This window comes from Diadema setosum, chromosome 21, assembly GCF_964275005.1.
Source record: "Diadema setosum chromosome 21, eeDiaSeto1, whole genome shotgun sequence".
In the NCBI taxonomy this organism is placed as follows: Eukaryota; Metazoa; Echinodermata; class Echinoidea; order Diadematoida; family Diadematidae; genus Diadema; species Diadema setosum.
Window position 1 is genome coordinate 22,022,107 of NC_092705.1, and position 20,553 is coordinate 22,042,659.

The window sequence follows — 20,553 nt, forward strand, 5'->3', positions numbered from 1 at the left end:
TTTTTTCTCCCTCTCTCAAGTTTATTTTCGTATATTTAGTGCTGTAGATGTATGAGGGCACGGAAAGGTCTACATTGTACTTATACAGCTACGAGAAATATACCCCATCAAGTCCCCAAAGATTTATTTCTGTGGTTTAGGAGGTCAGGTGGTTAAGTTTTATTGCTCATCGTTGGTTAACCCTCTTTGTACTTTGAATTCCGATTGGCGCAGACAATTCCATAGCAAAGTAAACCCTGCTCACGTTCCTGACACAGAAAGGGTTAAAGGTCAAGATTTTGAAGTATCTTTTTATTTGAGTCCCCTTGCTGTTCATATCATCGTTTGTATCGGTTCGAAATTTTTTAAAGCCTCTTGAATATTTTAGGTTTATTACCGAATCTTATAAATTGCCAACACACTTTGGAAAAAAAGTTCCCACATTTCCCTCTCAAATAATTAGCAATGCTGTGTAAATCGCTTTTACATTTTGTGTCAGATTCAACAATCTAATTAAGGACCGCTACTTCAAAATGTCATCGATTCTGCATGTGTACAAACTGTTTACTGTTGATAACGTAGGGGCCAATGATTTTAACGAGTTTCAATCTTATTCAATTCAAGCCTATTTTTACATGCCGTCAATCCCTCGTTTGAGGCGAGACCCCATCACTTTAAAGAAGCTGATGGGGTGTTACGATTCTTCGTTTGAGAGTTAGGAGTCGAAGTATTTGTCCATTGCAAATTAACTTTCTGCTCAGGCCTGACAAACCAGGAGGCCAAGCCAGGGTTTAATGACTACAGCAGCTGTCGTATTACGTAAGAGCATGATAAGGATATCTGCCTGTGGCAGACCATTCACAGTGAACTCAATTTTTTCTATCCTTTCTAAAGTTTTCAATTTTATATTCTATTGAGAAATTCTATGGTCATCCATTTTACATTTCGAACGAAAAAAATTGACCCGTAAATAACGAAAATACAGGAATAAGAAGGAGCTATATAGCCCATGCCAAAACCAAAACAATCTCCTCCTCTCGCGGTGCCCCCCCCCCCCCCCCCCCGTGGCGCTGTGGTGATGACTGATGCTTAGATTAGGCCAGGGTCAAGAAACAGGTGTTTTATATCTTTGGTTTTTAAGTCATTGATTGCCAAGATATACACTGGCATTATTTACGGGGTCTAGCCCCTTCAAACGAGAGATTTGCGTCATGATATTTCTCAATGCATCAAATACATCAAATGTATAATATAATATGATTATATTTAATACCGCGGTTAGATATACTGTACGATGTATTGAATTATCGCTAACTTGGAATATGAGGGTCAATTTATCGAAATTTGAATCTGTGATTGAAAATAAATCTATTATGGAAATAGTGGAAATAAATCTACCAGAAGGGGGCCCTACAAGTGATCTTTCTCTAGTGCAAGATGTTCTGTGAAATTCAGAGGACTCAACTGGTTCTGTGCGCGGGACAAGATGATACTTTCTGCAGTAAAAATCCCCCGGAACTAGAAGGGTTAGAAAATGTGCGACCTAATCCTTCTGATGTGGGAAATGCGGAGCAACCCATGTCATATTTGTATACATTCGGGCAAAAATTTGTCACAGTTTTGGCAATGATTTACTCGCGATATGATTCTCGCATGGCAAAGTTCAATTGATGCTTCCATGTCTGTTTATGTTTATGGAGAATTTTTCACATCGCTGCTCACGGTCGCAAAGTGGATATTTCAGTAAAGATCATATAATATTCTCTCTATGTGGCTGTCTTTAACAACACAAAAATACATAATACAAAAACATAACCATTTATGTAAATATAGATACGAAGGATTTACACGCAAATATCCATTATTTGAGAAAATTTAGATTCAATCTGCTGAAAAAAGGAAATAATAAAGATGTACGATAGGGCATAATATCTTTAAAAATATTTCTTGTTATGCAATGAGTGCAGTATCCCGATTTTTTTTTTTCTGTTTGACGATGATCTCACTCAAATGAAAATAGCGTATATCTATTTTAGATTCTCTCTCTCTCTCTCTCTCTCTCCCTTTCTCTACACATATGAATACACATGGTTGTACATTCAATATTTGACCACCTGTGATTGTGTATAATGATAGTTTGTAAATTCCTTTATTCATGTTTTCATAAAAAGTAACATCATTGAACTTCAAGATTGTCATAGGTGTAATGATTTCGTGCGATTTCATCAATGTCTGTAATTTGATTTGATACAATTCCATCCACTTCGACAAAAATACATATAAACATATACCTAAACGTTTTTTTTTTTTTACATGAGAATACACAATATCTTTATGATACATATTTCTTGTAACATCTTTGCTTCTTAATAAGTGAAACAAACTCTTCTCGTATTATTCTGTACATACCACATTTCATCCGAATCTTCTGACGCATCCCATAATTCCCCATTTTGCAATATCATATGACACGAATTGTATTTTCTATCTTTCTTTTTTTTTTTTATCAAGGCAACCAATGATAGTGCAACGGAATTAAGGAATGGTCTCAACAATGATATAAGCACACACGTTAGCTTATAAAAATACATTTGCTTATCCATTAATTGTGAGACTTATTATATTAATCACACGAGATACAATCTAAAGGAGAAATATGTTAAATACATATGAAAAGCTTGAATGGAAACAGAACGTCTGAAAAACTGAAGGATTGTCCGCGCGAATCATGACCCATGACGATTTATATAACACATAAGGACAAAGAAATTATTCATGCACATAAATTACGTATATCACACTACCTATATAAACGATTATCATCTGCATACGCACACATTATACATATTATATTTTCAATAAATTCATAACTTATGTTGGCGCGGTAATAAACCTTGGCCTTTAAAAACACTGCGTGAAAGACACAAGTACAATCATTATTAAAGATAGTATCTATATATAGGCTGTTCCCTTTCAAAGGCGCCTTTAACTCTATACCACGAGTCATCTGTGTACCAGTATTCTGAAGCAACAGGTGGATTATTCTGCCTCAAAGCACTTGCTTGGCAGCAAGATGCGAGAAGCTGGTTTGTTTGTTTGTTTGTTTGTCTGTTTGTTTGTTTGCTTACTTGCTCGCTTGATTTCCGTATTTTTCAATGTCGTCTCGGACTAAATTTTACTTGTACTATACAGTTCGAGAGTTTAATATGAATATGATAAAGACAGATCAAGGTAATATCGGCTTAGAATGTTGAATACACAGTGTGGAATTGACGTGTCGTGATCAGTGCCGTAGCGAGATGTAATTCTTGCAGCCATCGACAGGTCGGATGGTGACAGCATACGCCAAATCCCAACTTTGACCCGGAACTAGTTCGAATTTGAACATCCGGAGGATCTTGGCCATGATGATACGCGCTTCGATCTTCAGTGAAACAAAGAAAGAAAGAAAGAAGGAAAAGGGGAAGGAGGGATAGAAGGAGAAGGGGGGATGGGGGAGCAGAAAAGAAACGATTGTGATTATCACTAGATCATCCCAAAATAATAAAATTGATTACGACCCAATTATGCCAATCAAGCAATCACACAATTTACACGAGATTACTGAATCACGAATTGAAACAGAAAAGAATGAAACAATTACATGGACATTAAAACGTAAGAAAAAAAAAAATCAAGAAAAAAATTCTCGTACCACTTCCGGGGGTTTCATCAGCTGACAGATAAAAAAAAAAAAAGTCATTGTGCGATTTCAGGTATACACATGTACTTTTATTTAAAACAAAAAGGGGCGCCCGGTGTTCATATTTTTTTTCTTTTTTCTTTTTATCAACAAAAAAAAGAAAGAAAACAAAATAAAAGGGGGCGCCCCCTAGATTCGCCACTGAAGATTTATAAAGCGTAAGGACAATTATTCCTCTTCAAGAAACGTTTCCTTCGCATGCAATGGCAATGGCATGCACAAACTAAAACAATGTAGGTTGTATAACACGTGGGGTATATCAACCTGGAACAGATCAGCAAAAACAAAAAACAAACAAACAAACAGACAAACAAACAAACAAACAAACAAAAATGAGGTACTTACCAGAGCGAAGTTCTGACCGATGCATGTCCTCTGACCATATCCGAACGGGAAGAAAACACACGGTGAAGGCGTTCTACAGAAAAAGGAAAGAATAAGAGGGAAAACAGATTCCAAAATCTTCTGCTTGTAGAGCCAATGAAGTGTATTCCAACATACTCCTATAGTCTGCGTTAGTATCATGGACAGCACGTTCTACAGCAATTCTTTCTTTTTTTTTGGGGGGGGGGGAGGGATTCTTTCTTGAGGTTCAGCAATCATAACAACTGAGTAGGGAGTTATATCCGCTGCATTATCAATAACTGAATCTATGGCTAAGACGCAGTTATTTGTATCTTCTTAATATCTTTCTCTGGAAAATGAAAAATTATTACAAACTATCATAATATAATGGTATATTTTAAGTAGTACAATGTACAATATTGACATTATATGATATACATGTCAATTTGGCAGGTGCAGATGACCACATGATATTTGAGTAAAAGAAGGACCATTCTCTTGATGTGTTTTTTTCTTCCTATTCCGACTCCAGCGGACAAACATCTACTTGTAACCAGGGAGGTGAAAGAGCTTCCACCTCCCTGCATCTTGTAACCATAGTTTCTCTCGAAATGCATTACAATAAATCGAATGGTTACAGAAAGGTTTGATATCACGCAGTTTCAATGAGGAGACAGTCGATTTCGTTTACAGAATGAAGAGTGTCAAACTACTATAGTATGCATCTTGTGCACTTTACTCAAAGTTTGTTTGTTTGTTTGTTTGTTTTTGTTGTTTTGGACACTATAGTTTGAAGAGTTATCTGAAATCAGGGAAAACGTTTTTAGGAGAGCTGGTATGTCAATCTGACTTTCAGGGGACATCAACATTGTAATTGACTGAGCTGTAAGAGGTGTGAATAATTACCGATACATTAAAGGGGATGGCTAGTAACTGATCAGTGGGAATCAGTGGGAATGCTGGGGGATGATTGTTCCAATTCTTGTGGGATTCATTTAAGAGTACATTATTATATCTATTGTTGTGTGAAAATTATTTGTTTCAGAACAGTCTCATATTCAAGTAATGTGCAGTTTCATGCCCCGTCACTGTACAGGCATGCTAACCTGGAAACATTAAACTGCACATTACTTGAATATGAGACCATTCTGAAGCAAACAATTATTTTCACACAACAATAGATATATAATGTACTCTTAAATTAATCCCACAAGGATTGGAACAATCATCCCCCAGCATTCCCACTGATTCCCACTGATCAGTTACTAGCCATCCCCTTTAAAGAGTGACCACACTTTTTTAAAGGTAGGTATTGAGTCCATTTTCGAGTGTGAGGACTTTTTATGTAGAGTCTCATCTTTCCTGAATATTTTACTCAAAATGGATCATTCGAATCTGGTGTTACATAATCTGCCCAATCTGAACGAGAACTGGCACAATTTACTCGAATGAAATACCTCTGGTCAAAGCGCTCAGGACGAAACGCTTCCGGGTCATCGAAATACTGTGACATACGCCCCATGGCAAACGGACTCAGCTGCAGCAATAGGAAAGAAAAAGACCACATTTGATATCGACCATAATCCATGTAGTTTAGGCGATATAAATGATGGTAACGGAACGATTTTGCAAGGAATAACTTTACGAGCAGGGCTACACGGAAAGTGTGAATTTTCATTAAGAAGTTTGCCCGAAGGACACACAAAGGCCACAGGATGGCTATACACGATGTCGTATTAAAAGTGCGATGGTCTTACGAAGGGCAAAATGGACACCTTAGATTCAATACGAAAATTAACCTTTTCAAGTTCTTCGGACAATATATTATTTGGCATGCCAGACACTTCCCGAGCGCACGAAAAGTTGCTAATACCGGAGCTTGTGGAGCTCCATTGGTGGCTGAAAGTATACGACGACATAAGATGCCCTCACAAATGGCCCGATTTGTACACGATCAGAGCCGAATTTGAAAATTTCCTTTATTGTGTGTCCATCTTTGCTGAACTGGCACAGTGTGACACCTGCACAATCAAGGACCTCACTTAAATCCACTGAGTTACAACGGCATGGCATGATATTGTCCTTACTTGTAATTTAGATATTCAACTGACCCACAACAATTACACCGCCCATGCAGAGTGGCCATTGATCTTCAGTGTTACTGTAACTACTGTACTCTTCTTCCAGAGGAGCTTCTGTCATTGCCCTGAAATTCAGTTACATGTACACCCGAACCGAAAGGGACATCGAGTGCACAAACGTCTTTACGAAGGATGTCAACACCAGGCAGGGATTTGAATCTATAGGACCTTGTGTTTCAAAGTCCCAGAGCCGCATGCTCTACCCAAAATGTTCCCAGTAATGCCACGTTTAATCACTGGAGTCAAAAGGAAAAGACGATGTGCTATTTAACCCTATCTATGACTGGTAACCTGATTGAACACAATGTCAATACCTGGTGGGTCTCAGGGGGTTAAGGAAGACACCCTTGCACCCCACAAACTTACATTAACTTGACTCCCTTTAGGAATGACTATGCCAGAACTTGCTTTGACGTCACATCCGGCCACGCGCGTCACTATTGAAGCAGGAGCGTATAACCTAAGAGCTTCCTTCAAAACCTGGGAACGGACGGCAAAACAAAACAAAAACAATGACGATGACCATGCATGCAGCCTGAAAAGCCATCAGTTACTGACCAACTGAATAAACAGCCAGAATCACATAGTTTACAGTACTTACGTTCACTGAACTCGGCCGTCCCTATTCAATGTGTGTGACAAAGACATGCACCTTTACTCTTTACAGAATAAGTAGGCATCCCTGTGAAGCATGTATACGCATAGGAATCTACATAAAATACGCATCTAACGTTACGCAGTAAAACGCCTCTGATCCTGAGTTCCACTCCATTTATGTGTTCAAATCACATACTAGTTTTGTAAAGGCACCTCCCCTTTACGGAATTCCTGGATCCACCCCTGTACATGTACTGAATTTAAGAGAATATAAGCGAAATATTTCCTTTGTTGTTGTTGTTGACCTTACCATAGATAGGTAGTCCAACTTGCTCATATCCTGAAAACTGACGAACATTTGACTGCCGAGCTGCTCCTCCAATTCCTCTTGTACCCTATATACAGATAGAGGGCGCAATTTCATGAATTCTGCAAAGCTCAGTCGATGATGAAACGGAAGTAATCAATGGGTGCTCACCTTAGTTTAAATTGATGGACCATTCTAGTCACCAGGGGCCCGTTTCATAAAACTTTTTATCAGTGACAACTGCCACATTTCTATGACAAATTTGCTCTCAGCCAATCAGATGCAAGGATTTCGATGGCTTGTCACAACTATAACAACTTGTCACTGATAACAAGTTTTATGAAACGGGGCCCTGGACTGCAGGTCTACGTAATTTTGTTAGAACATGAATTCCGTAAATTGTTACGTTGGGCAACCTTATGCGTTATCGTTTTAACAATTAACGAGTGAAGTTCCTGACCTACTGAGGAAATAAAGAGACAACAAACATCAAGTAATGTCATTTGTATAAAATGACGGAGAAGGCGAGGAATTCTCCTTCTTTCTCGGCGGTACTTATACGTTTATGTAATATGACATATACAAACATAAATAAACCTTTTAAAATAATGTACTTAGACTTACGTGATATTTCTTGTCAAAGAGCGCGGTTAACATAATCTTGGTATCTTGTTTAATGTGTGAACACATTTCGTTTGAATGTTTTATATGCCTGTTTTTCTGCGTTTCATTACAGGTAGTTTCAATGTTTAGGAGTAAGAATCAGGGACAAAATCGGGCGAAAATGAGAGATTGGTTTTTCTCAGCTCAGTTTTGAAACGAAAAACAATGATCTATGCGGATCATCTGCGAACTATTATGTATACTCAGAGTAGGATACCGTCTAGTTCATTATTTTGATTCGCTGCATTCAACGAACTTTAATAAGTAAGGTCATGAAACCTTCAATGAATTGCGACGCTGCGGAACCTCAAACGAACATCAACAAAATTACTTCAGCGAAATTTAAAATAGGACCGCACTTATCAGCAGATAGGGATTAGCTCGTCTAAGGCCTTCGTATTATTGAATAAGTGCAATGTCATAAGTGCATTATCTATCGACTTACTTAGGAATGCACACAAGAAAAATAGCATGAAATTCTCCGTTCACATATCAGCTCATGTGTGACACTACCTTTCAGATAACAGCGTGTGAATTCGTCGTGACTTGATGAATTACACTAGACGGGTCAACCACATCGTTCTTTTCCTACTGATTAAACTATCAGCGACCCCCCCCCCCCCCCATGAATATAATTGTAATACTGCCAGGTTTTTTTTTTATGCATTTCTCTAATTGAATCGAGGCCTTGATAATGATCATTGAAGAGTTTTTATCAATGATATCAAATCAACGTGACCTTCGACTTACTTTGCGAGAACATCCGGGTGTTTTCCGAGCATTTCTAGTGTAAACGACATCAGATTACTCGTTGTCTCTTGCCCTAAGGAGTAAAGAGAAAGAAAGAAAGAAAAAATAGAAAGGAGTGATGGAAGCATTATGAGTGTACAAGTAAATTCAGCCCCAAAAGGACATAATCATGAGTCATCTCCAGTAAATAGAACAAAGATTAATCGCGTTCAGGGTCTAGTCACTAAACTGGTGTGAGTCTTCTAAAAAAAAAGTGTGTCGGAGTATACCGTGGCAATGACACAAAACGTGAAAGGTGTAATCGAACTGCAGTGGTCTAATCTAAAAGAAAATTGTTTTGGTGATTATTTGAATTTTCATTGTGTCTTTAGTTCATTTCTGATTCCAACTCATGCACATGCACTAGTATCTGTTATAAATATAATTGTTAGCAAAAGGCCAGATTGTGTCTCGTAAAGTTGAGTCTGTTAGGAATGTTCAATTTCACGTGAAACAGATGAAAGGGGCAAAATGTCGGAAAGGTATATGTGTGACGGCGTACTGGTGATAACTTGTACAGTTAAAGGTGACAAGAGTTAATTTTGCCAGTTACAAAAGCAAAATAAGTTGCATCCATTGTATAATAGATGATGATAATAAATTACAAGAGGGAGAGGAAGTTCGAAGAAATGTCATGATGTGAATTGCAAAGATATTTCACCCAAGGTTGGTTGTAGTTGGAGTAAAGGTTGCAAAGTGATTTCTCTCAATATAAATCCTATAGGTAAGGCATTGGAGCTTCTCTGAAGTACGATTGAAGTACTGTTTGATTTGTGTGGAGAGTCGAAGAGCCGTTCTGTTGTCAAAGATTTCGTCGGCTATTCTATCAAAAGAAATACTTGAATATATATATATATATCATTATATATATATATACATATTATATCATTATATATAATATATATATGTATATATATATATATATATATATATATATATATATATATATATATATATATAAACGAGAGTAAAGAGGCGGTAGACGTTGCTTAATCCTCACAAGTGATTTTACTCAAGCTTTCGGGCTTCCTGACCTTTGTCAAGACTGGGGACAAGATACAAAACATGGATATCATATACAAATAGAAAATAATAATGGTGATCAAAACAATAGCGGAACTGATAACTACAGTGAAAGAGGCAGAGACGGCAGGGAATAAATACATAGGTGAGAGTGTATATATGCCTCAATCTTGCATAATACAACTTGCAGATATACAATCATACAAAAGCATTTACAAGTTACATCATTATTATTTTCTATTTGTATATGATATCCATGTTTTGTATCTTGTCCTCAGTCTTAACAAAGGGCAGGAAGCCCGAAAGCTTGAGTAAAATCACTTGTGAGGATTAAGCAACGTCTACCGCCTCTTTACTCTCGTTTACATACACACTCCAAAAAGATGCGACGACCCAGGGGTTCATCATTAGCTGAAGACACACGACTCACACTATATATATATATATATATATATATATATATATATATATATATATATATATATATATATATATATACATATATATATATACATATATATATATGAAGAGTTTGTTTGCAAAAACCGATAAGTCCATATTTGTCAAGTGGAGATATTTGCGATTAGAGGTCAAGAAAAATAAAGAGAATAATAAGAAAATTTCTGCTTCTTTTGACCATAACTTCAAAAATATACCTTTATATGTAGTGACCAATATATCATTTAAAAGGTATTATTTTGTACTTTATGACAGAGACCGTACTTCAAAATCTTCAAAAATGGACTCATCGGTTTTTGCAAACAAACTCTTCATATATATATATATATTTTTTTTTTTTGTGCGTGAAGAAATCGTCATCGATTTCATTCTTTCCTTACGCGTTAAAATGATCATAAACGTGTTCAACTGAATCAATATACACAGCGAAATATCCAAGTGCCAGCATGTTGTTTAAAACACCACGAGTTGTCTTACTCCCTCTGCGTTGATCGACATGTTATAAGCAGTTGTTCGCATCGACGCGTCATGGACGCCAATTTGCCCTATCTGTGACGACCGCTGTGAAGTGTTGGACGGATAGAAGTCAGGTAGCGACTGAAACTAGATAAGTCAAACAATCTGTCCCCCCCCCCCCCTCCCCCAAGAAGCTTGACTAAAAGAATACTATCAGTCTTACTGTACGGAATACTTGCAGGGCGCCCTCTTGATAACCCTTTATGTGCCAGGGACTTTAGACATTGAGTACAAGAGAGTGGGTTTTTCAGTGCCAATTGGCACTCAAAACGAACAAAGGATCAAACAGTTTCCATAAGAACTTTGAAATGTCAAGGCATAAGCATGACCTGCGGGGGTTCTTCAAGACGGCATTCTAACCGCCTCCCCCTCTCCGATAAACACATTCATATGGACACAAAGCAAAAGCTAAAGATATACTGCCTTGAAACTCACCCGCGATGAAGAAGGTGACGAATTCGTCCAGTATCTGCTCCATGCCGAACTCCTTGTCCCCGGTGAGGTTCTGGGAGGCGTCCAGAATAGACGTGAGCATGTCTGTTGGGATATGCTCTCCGCGAGCCTTGGCCTCCAGCCGGGCGAGGATGCAGTCTCGACCAGTGCGTCGCAGCAGCTCGCAAGCTTCTTTCACGTCCTGGTGTACCTGCCGATGTTTCTTCGTCAAACCGTACTGGGCGTGGTCGGATGGAAAGGAGAAAGAAAGGGGCGGGAAGGGGGGGGGGGGGTAGAGAGAGAGAGAGAGAGAGAGAGATGGGGAGGAAGAGAGCAGAAAAGAAAGAGAAAACATTTGGAGAGTTAGAGCGAGAGAATGGGAGTATGAATGCAACATGAATACATAAACGACATATCATAAAAAAAATATACGTGGTCAACGAGGAGAGCATAATAAAGTATGTGTTTGTGTGTGTGCGAGTTACGGAGTCGCGCAGAAAAAAAAAACAGAGAGAAAAAATGTAGAAGAATCGAGGAGATGAAGTATGGAAGATCAAAGTGGAAATATGCAGGGTGAAGATGCAAAGGGTTAAATGAGATTTAAAAGGTTTCATAGTCGGTTTGAGTATTACATTTCTTTCCTCATCATTGATTATATCAACTTTCTCCACTTTTTCTTTGTTAGAGACTGCAATGATCATAAATCTACCAAACCGCTACCAGCACCTGTACTCAAGACACTGAACAATGCATTTCATATGTATACTGAAATAAAAGACACTAATGCCTCTAAACAAAATTGGGCATAGCTATCATAGGAGGAAAACTATTAAAAAAGAATGAATTCCATCAGAAAGGCACGTGGCAACAGGGAGTATTTTGTACCTTCATCCATGGGTTGTTGATGGTTTCCATGACTGCGTTCAGACACGTCATAATCGCCCTGGGGAACGGGATATCCGGATCGTCCAGTGCGTTTAGTTCCAGGTTAAAGGTCACCTTTTGATTAAAGAGAGATTATTATTAGTGAATATGTTGCCGCAAAACTTGGCCTGGAGATATCTTTGTTGCAGCTTTGGTTTCCTTTTTGTTTTCAACAGATTTTGCTATAGCGTGCCTTGGCTTCTTCCTCTTGCTCACGTATTACGATCGACTGTGAGTTCGCACAACACTTCTTACTTATAATAATTCTTACAATACTTCTTCTATGGCTTTTTTCACCACCAGTCGTGCTACCGCCAAAATATGATAATACCAATAATGAGGACGAAATGACTACGAAGACTTTGCAAACTATCAAACCAAAATTCTTTGGCCTCGTCAATTGCAATGGAAATAACGGTGCTAATAACAATATCAAAAGTATAACAATCTATTTCAATGATAACAAATTGAACAAAATAATAATATAAGCCTACTAGTAACACTGATGATGTTTATCGTAATAAAAATGACGAGGTCGTAACAATTGCTGAACTCGACGTCCAACCGACCTTGGCGATGATGTCGAGACTAATGTTGTTAAAGGCGTCGTACATTGAGACCTCCTGGAGACCGTCGGCCTTCTTCATAAGGTGGTCGACGAGGTGATCGGCGCTCTGGTTGAACACGTCGACGAGATCCATCAGGTACCTAAGGAATTATACGAGTGAGTGGAAACAAAATATTCAAACACTGTCGTTACAGCTGGGTATTGTTTTGTTCGAACAAGTCGTTGATTCGGCAGATTTTCAACTACGAAATAAGAATGTCTGTGGCAGTGGCTTGGACTGTAAAGTCCTTACTTTATCGTCACTATGAAAGTTTAATACTAGGCCTACACTAAACTAAAAAGAAACAAAAATCCTAAAGCATCGTGATATCATAAGGTGACATCAGTACATCATGGTATTATTAACGTATACAGTGTACTTGGACATGGTTCGCTTTTCGATGCAAACTACATAATTATGTTTACACAAACAAATACCCACACAAATATGTGATATATAAACATGGAATATAACAGTGTATATTCGATAAGAGGGAAAAGTATAGAGCAACGTCCGCCTCAAACTTGACTTCTTCCAAGATACGTATTATGATAATGTACACATATAAGCCTACTTATACATACTTACAAAGCAACACATATGTTCCAAATGTTTTGCCTGTCTCTCCATCAATATACAAATAATGCACAGGACAGAGTGGATCGGTGTGAATTGGATGCGCGAGTAGAACTTTGGAACTGTTAAAATCCACTCCCTGCGCTCGAGGGTTTTAGACTGTTCCAAAAGTTAAACGACAGCATTCAATTCTCACCGACCCACGATTATTATGCCTGTGCATCATTCGTGTTATGAAATGGGCCCGTAAATTCTTAAAATACAGCATTTTCCCCATAATGCGAGCATATTTTACTGGACGCATGCAAGACTCAGTGTGGGTCAGTAAAAATCAATGCAATCAATTTTACCAATCAGATTACACAGGTTCTATAAGGACCATTCTATAATCTTCGTTGCCAAGGCCACAAAGACTTGCCTGCGATGGAAAGCAGGGTTGAGCATGGAACGATGGACCTTCCAGCGGGAGTGGTCGGCCTCGGTGATTAGTCCGTTGCCCATGAAGCGGTGGCCGAGCACCGTGCCCATGATACCATACGGCCGATGAGGCTTCCAGTGTATGCTCCGACCAAGCATCTCCTGAACATTTTGAAATATACAACAATTAATCGATCCCCCAAATAATCAAGTTACTTTAAGTATGAAATATATGAAATCACAGTGGTTTTAACATAATTTGTGAGTGTGTGTGATATTTTACTTCTGTTAAATAAGTATGCACGCCCTTTACATAATTACTTTTATGATTCCCTGAATAATTCAAAATCAATCGAATGAAAGGCTGGTTAGCAGCTAATCAATAAGCATCAACCGCCGATGAAGCACTTTTACGATTTGACAGATACTTCTTTTCTTCTTCTTCTTCTTCTTCTTCTTCTTCTTCTTCTTCTTCTTCTTCTTCTTCTTCTTCTTCTTTCTAATTGTGTCAACGCTGCTGTGTTGAGACCTAAGAGATTTAATCTCTTTGATTGAGACTGACTTGTCTCCTTCGTCTATGTAACCCTGTATTTACAGCCTTCTTCCAGTAACATGTAATAGTAAGTTCGGTATGCAGAGAAAAAGTGTCTTTTTCTCCATTATTGACATGCATATATGTGCCTATACAAATCCTGTCATTGTCTGTATGATTTTTAACGAATTTCGTTACCTTGACAACATCAGGGTCCAAACCTGCGATGATGTACCGATGAAGAAGTGAGTATTTGAAGACTGTTCCGTATTCGCTCTGCCTGTCGATAACATTCATAAGAGAAAGTTAGATATATAGAGATTGAAAAAAAAAACCCGTGAAGAAACATAATATATCATTCCTTTGAACCCCTGTCTGTTAGTCCCAAGCACAATTAGCCTTGTCTTGCTGAATATAATAGTAGATGACATGCATAATATGATTTGCCATACAGAGGTGCATGGGACTCGGTGGACAAGGCGACGGATTATCAACCACAATGTCCACAGTTCGAGCCCGCTGCATGGCTGCTGCCCTTGTGCCCCGTGTTATCCACGTTATCCTCATTTCCCATATACCCGTTCGGAGGGATAGTCGTGGGGCCTATATACTTTTGCAAATCCCTTTTCTTGACACCAAATTTATCGTGGTTGAAGAGTTACGTCCCCCAACATCGTGTGTGAAATCTTACGGTAATACACCACGGAGTATTTATAACAGAAATGAAAAAACTAACCCATGCCACTCGAGAATATGATCCGTTTTATACCGAGAATAACGGCTGGAATTTTAATGGGGGGGGGGGGGGGGGGTTAGAATAAACTTCACTAAAAATCCGGAGTATTGTTTTCCCCCTCCATCAGGATGAAGTATGCAGTTTTGTTATTTTGAAAGGCCTGAATTTTTATACCTATATCTACACTAAACCAGGATATGAAAAAAAAAATGAATTTTCAGGGCTGCAAAATGAACACACAAAATTTAAAGCACTTGGTTTGCAAAAGGAACACATTAAGCACTTGATCCTGGCCTTGATTTCTTGTTCACATGCATTCGATGATTCCTCAGTGGTCACGTACAATGCAGACCAATTCAATATTCAGTATTTTGATTGAAAGGGATTGATTACTTTATTCAATCAATTTATCTATTGATTGAATTAGTGACAGATTTGATGTCCTTTCAAATGTTGAGGTATGCGAGAAATTGATATTGTACGTGAGGTTTTGTAAATAATAATGATAATGATAATAATAATAGTAGTAGTAGTAGTAGTTGTAATGATAATAATAATAATAATAATAATAATAGTAATAATAATAATAATAATAATGATAATAATAATAATGGAAAAATCCCAATCATACATTTTCTTGTGACAAATAGCAAGTCCACTAGAGAAGCATGCCAAAATTAGCATGTCTCAAAACTCCAACATATCCATTACCAACTCATATACGAATGTTGCGAATCATAATCACGTGATAAACGCAAACAGAAGAAAACTGACCAGAAATGATTATAATTTATTTATGGAAGAGTGAGCAAAAAGTGAGATTCTCATCCCATTTTCTTTGCTCACTTTTCCACTAATGAATCATAATCATGTAAAGATCCATGGAAATGAGGTGAGATGTGTATAGAAATATTGATTCACTTTTCTGCAAATCGGGTTATAAGAGAACAATCTGAGAAACATAACCACACATATAGTAAATAAACGCACAACAAACATATGAAATATAAACAAATCTCTCGGAATAACACTATACAGTTTGTTTTTTAATGTCACATGTTCACTTAATGATACTCAGGAAGGGAACAGCGAGAATAACAATGTCGCAAGTATCCTGTGAACTATTCATTATGAAAACCTAGAGCGAGAATTTTCTTACCATTTCATCAACAGATCCAACTTTGTTTTACCCGCCTTCAGGAACTGTCGAACCTCTTGTAAGCTCCCATAGACCACGCTGCAGGGAAACAACCACATACTTATCAATTAATTCATTAATGTTAAGTTTAGCATTGTGGTAATAAAATGTGAACCACTGCATCAAACGGAAACTTTTTCTTATAAAGTAAAGGGGGATTTCAATCTATGCTCGCTTGAGTTGGATCCACTGCATAAAAGAAACCATTGCGAACAGTAAATTTGGAACTTTAAAATCTAGTTTTGCATGTTGTCATCAATTTGCATCATATATGCCAGTGATTGTAAAATCAAGGGTGTTGTTGTCTCACAACGTTACTTTCAAAAGTATTGTTTTTGGTTTATACAGATATATATTCGTTAATTATCTACTAACTATATGTCCTCACTTCACATTTCATTGCTCTTTACCAATAGTTACTCTGGAATTGAGAAGTTTGTATTTTCTTTTTTCAGTTCTTAGAAAACAGAAAGGTATTACTATATACTGAGAGGATGAATAGAGATATATTATATGGCGGTTTTGTACTAGAAGTTTAAGCCAATGGGAAAATTAATTCTGAACTCTAAAAACTATATCATTACAATTATACCGATTTCTCCTACTGCCAATAGTAACATTACAAGTTGTGCTGTTGTGTTGTGTTTTAATCACGGTTGCTGGTTTGAGTTTTCTGCCAGCCATTATTGGTTGTTTCATTTTACTCTTGATATAGGATATAAGGCAAGAAGATAAACAAAAGTGATAACGAAAACAGTTAAAGCATAATTTATCGCGGTAAAGGTATATATCATTTTGATCACTGAATTCTATATCTCACACATGATAAATTCATATTAGCATTGGACGGAATATGAGGCATGGGGAATACAGAACTCGGTCACATCACTTGCCTGGTACGCTTTGGACCGGGTATGTGCTTGTACTTCCGATCCTGGACCTGGACGTATGCGATGAAGGCTAGGAATAGACTTGAAATCAAGACCACTGTTGCTGCCAGGGCGTAGCCCAGGACGACGGAGGGGCTGACTTCCAGCGATTGCAGCACCATTTTGAGATCGGGGAGAGCTCGCCACGATAGATCGAAGTCACAAAACGGACGAGGGGAGATCCGGCGCTGCGTGGAAAAGGCACGAAAGCGGTGTGGTGTGGCTTGAATACGACCTGCTCATGACTAAACAGAAATTCTCGCGTGAAGTATTAAACTCTACACGCATGATGTGGGCCAGAGGAAAAGCAGTGCGGAGCTTCCTTTGTTTGAACATCCATTCAAGCACGTCCGCCCATGCATTCATCCCATGCTGCGGGTGACGCAATTGTGTTTGCTCTTTGCTGGCATCGATCATCCCTATTTCGGGAATCACAGTCCTTTACTAGCTCCCCTCGTGGTTAAGTCGTCGAATGTACAGATTCAACAGGTATACCCATTTGCATAGGAATGATGTCTAAGCACAACGAACAACAAATTTTAATCTTGTAGCTCCATCTCGTCACATGATTTGTTGTTTTCTCCCTCTCGCAGACACGCACATAGGAATAAGATTCCTGTTGCCGTTGTAACCGATAAAGATCGTGGGAAGACCCAGACAAGACACGAATTGACAATAGAATGGGAGGATCAACTCACCTGACAGACAGGTTTATGGAAAGGATGTCCACGGACACCTGTTCTTTTCTTTCTTAAGGTATGGTCACTTGCCATCGGATGGGCTTTCAACAATGACATCAACGATCTCCCCGAAAATATCAGAACATTAGTCTGTCTTCCTTTAGGAATGCTCTTGATTCAGTCGTAAATTTTCATACAGGTATAATACTCATAGTTCATACTGAAGTGTTTGTTTAACCTGAATGAAGATAAACACCTCAGATGATTGTTGGTATTTGTGTTATATTGATATTGATTCTAGAGTATGTTTAGTCTTTGTTTCGTTGTGTGTTTTTTTTTTTATATTCATATCACCTCTATATATGTTTGATTTGATTTTGTTTCGTTCTGTATCTTTGATTTGTTCTGCTTAATATGTCAAATACTTTGTTCACGGCCTCTCTGAAAAACAGCCTCTTGGCTGATTGAGGGCTTTTAACCCAATGATTAAATAAAACAAACAAACAAACAAACAAAAACGATCGAAGAACATCCATTCTGCCTTTTTATACTGCATATACTACAGCAAATATGATTTTGTAATTTGCTCTCTACGATAAAGTTGGAGTGATGCTCAATCTGCAAAGGCAGAATCAGCATTTAGAAACGCTGATCCAAAACGCCGTTCGAGGGAGTAGACCATTTGACTGTTTATGCTCAAATTTTCCGAGCTAGAAAAAAAAAAAAAGAGTCGAGTGTCGCGAACATGCGCTACGCATGGTTGGAGAGCTATAAACCCCCATTGCAGCAGCTAGGGAGATGAGTGTTCCTACTTGTATGCTGAACTGTTCAACAAACTAGTAAGTGATTTTGAGAGAATTGCACCTCGTTAACACCTCGTTTTTGTGCGCTTTGCATCAGCATTTTGAAACGGAGGTCATATCAATTAGGTCCCATGTTCATTTTCACATCTAAAAATGTCTCTTCGTCGCTCTCTTGGAACAGTAAGTCATCATTGCAAGTCTTATATTAAACATAATATCTCTTCCATGGTGTTCTTAAACGCATAATTTACCATTTGCAGATGAAACAAAAACCCTGCTTTAGTGCTTTAAAATAGTTCTAAAATGTGAGGTAGGGATAAAAACAACCACTGTAAAAATTTGAATCGGTAAAATCGATGTTAAATATTGTTAAACATACAAAATGTGAACAATAGTTATAATAAAAATGTTTCCAGATTAAACCGTCTACAGTTACGGTTTATTGAGAAAAATATAGATATCTCCTTACATTTTCTGCTTTATCGCAAACATTTTATATGATAGGATGTTCTGTGGTATACAAAAGACCAACACATATGCATGAAATGTCATACCTTGATTTTTTTGGTTGTTTAAATCACTGTTCCCAAAGGTAAACAGGACATTTAAGATTTAGACCCCATCCATTTCAAGCTTAATCACTTGCGATGTCTGTCTCCTGCATTCAATTATCTCTGTTATTCACTGAAAAAAAAAAAATATTGTGTATTTTATTTTATTTTCTATGTAGGCCTATGTATATATACTGCTTAATGCAATTGCTTTTGTGTATCTATTTGTGTACTGTTATATTATCGTTTCATATCATTGTACTTGTTATTCTTTGTCTTTCTGCTTTTGAAATTTGTTTTCAATTTGTATTTGATGGAATGGGGTAATAAATGAAATCCAAATCAAATCAAATCAAATCAAATCACATTAAATCAAATTTAGATGAATTAATTCATTACATTTAGTTTTCTCAATTCCCCAAACAAGATAATGATCCATTTATGAATATATTATGATTAATTTTGTCAATTGATTACGTATGTACTATGCGACCAAGCAGTCAGTCCGCAGCACGTATGCTAATGAGCCGATCCAGCAAGATTTATTCAGCACTCTCGTTGACGATCTTTGCGTTCGAAAGGTGTCTCGTCGTGCGAGATTTTGCGAGACTTTGATAGGGCTATGGTTTTCACAGTGTAGCGACTTGTACATACATTTGTCATGGCTACAAGTCACGGTAAATTGTTCTCCAGTCTTAGATCTTTATTTTGATACTAAATTTGGGTACAACATCGGATCTTATCATGACTAAATAATCAGTTGAATTTGCGTAAATTTTACCTGCTTTTCACGGAAGATTTTGTCGTCTAAAGTTCTTTTTTGGTTCCTGACCGGATTAAGAAACTGTTGTTTCTGATTTTGGCTTTTTCGTAGAGAGGAAACTTAGATGCTCATCATATATTGGAGTCAAGGAGACGCAAGCATGATTCATACTAGTTTTTCCGTTTTGAAATGTCTGTAAAATTCACTCCTAAGCCGGAAGTACGCTCCACACAAAGTCAACAGTGGCGCGATAAGAGCTCTCTGACTGGACAGTGCTTGCATTCAGCGCTCGAACTACACGCGTGCCAAGAAACCGCAAGTGGCATGAAACCGTTATGTAGCAGCGTAATGACGTAATGCAAGCGCTGAATGCAAGCGCTGTCCAATGAGAGAGCTTACTCTTGAGATTACACGGTTTCAAGCTGATCAGCACTGACATCGATGTATATTTTACTGGTTCCTGACCGGATTAAGCAACAAATTGTCAAGATATTTACATGGATACAAAGATTAGGAGATGGACTACCAAATAAAGCATTTTCATTGAGACGCAAGGTGAATTTGATATTTTTTTGACGTCTTGAACGTGTACTGCACGAATTACTTTTTTCATCATTTTTCAAGCTCAAATTACACTATGATATTTTTCATTTACAGTAATTTGAGTAACATGTGACGATAGATTACATATTTTCCTTGAATTTGATACCAAATTTGTGAACATAAGGTGTATTTTTGTTGCCGAAAGCCCAAGGACAAAATCCCCTTACGCAGCTCATTACGTATGCAAGCCTAGAGCGGGCTTGCATACGAGTTGAATAAATACGAGCGAATTATCGGGTG

At 37.8% G+C, this 20,553-nt stretch overlaps 1 protein-coding gene across 1 annotated transcript; it reads right to left on the reverse strand.

The window, feature by feature from the left end:
• Nucleotides 1-3,258: 3,258 nt before the first annotated feature.
• On the reverse strand, nt 3,259-17,035 carry LOC140244399 (cholesterol 24-hydroxylase-like). Its single transcript, XM_072324038.1, has 13 exons — nt 16,878-17,035; nt 15,946-16,023; nt 14,249-14,330; nt 13,520-13,680; nt 12,487-12,625; nt 11,879-11,992; nt 10,997-11,231; nt 8,525-8,597; nt 7,115-7,199; nt 6,574-6,687; nt 5,524-5,603; nt 4,067-4,139; nt 3,259-3,403 (listed from the first exon to the last, which is right to left on the reverse strand). Exons 1-13 carry the CDS (start codon nt 17,033-17,035, stop codon nt 3,263-3,265), a joined length of 1,533 nt encoding a protein of 510 aa, XP_072180139.1. The 3' UTR covers nt 3,259-3,262.
• Between the last annotated feature and the right edge of the window lie 3,518 nt (nt 17,036-20,553).

Coding starts and splice junctions, on each gene's coding strand:
- LOC140244399 (XM_072324038.1), bottom strand. CDS start 17,035: ATGGTGCTGCAATCGCTGGAAGTCAGCCCCTCCGTCGTCCTGGGCTAC. Junction 11,232..11,878: donor TCAACAACCCATGGATGAAG/GTACAAAATACT, acceptor GACCACGCCCAG/TACGGTTTGACGAAGAAACA. Junction 7,200..8,524: donor CACCCGGATGTTCTCGCAAA/GTAAGTCGAAGG, acceptor ATCTGTATATAG/GGTACAAGAGGAATTGGAGG.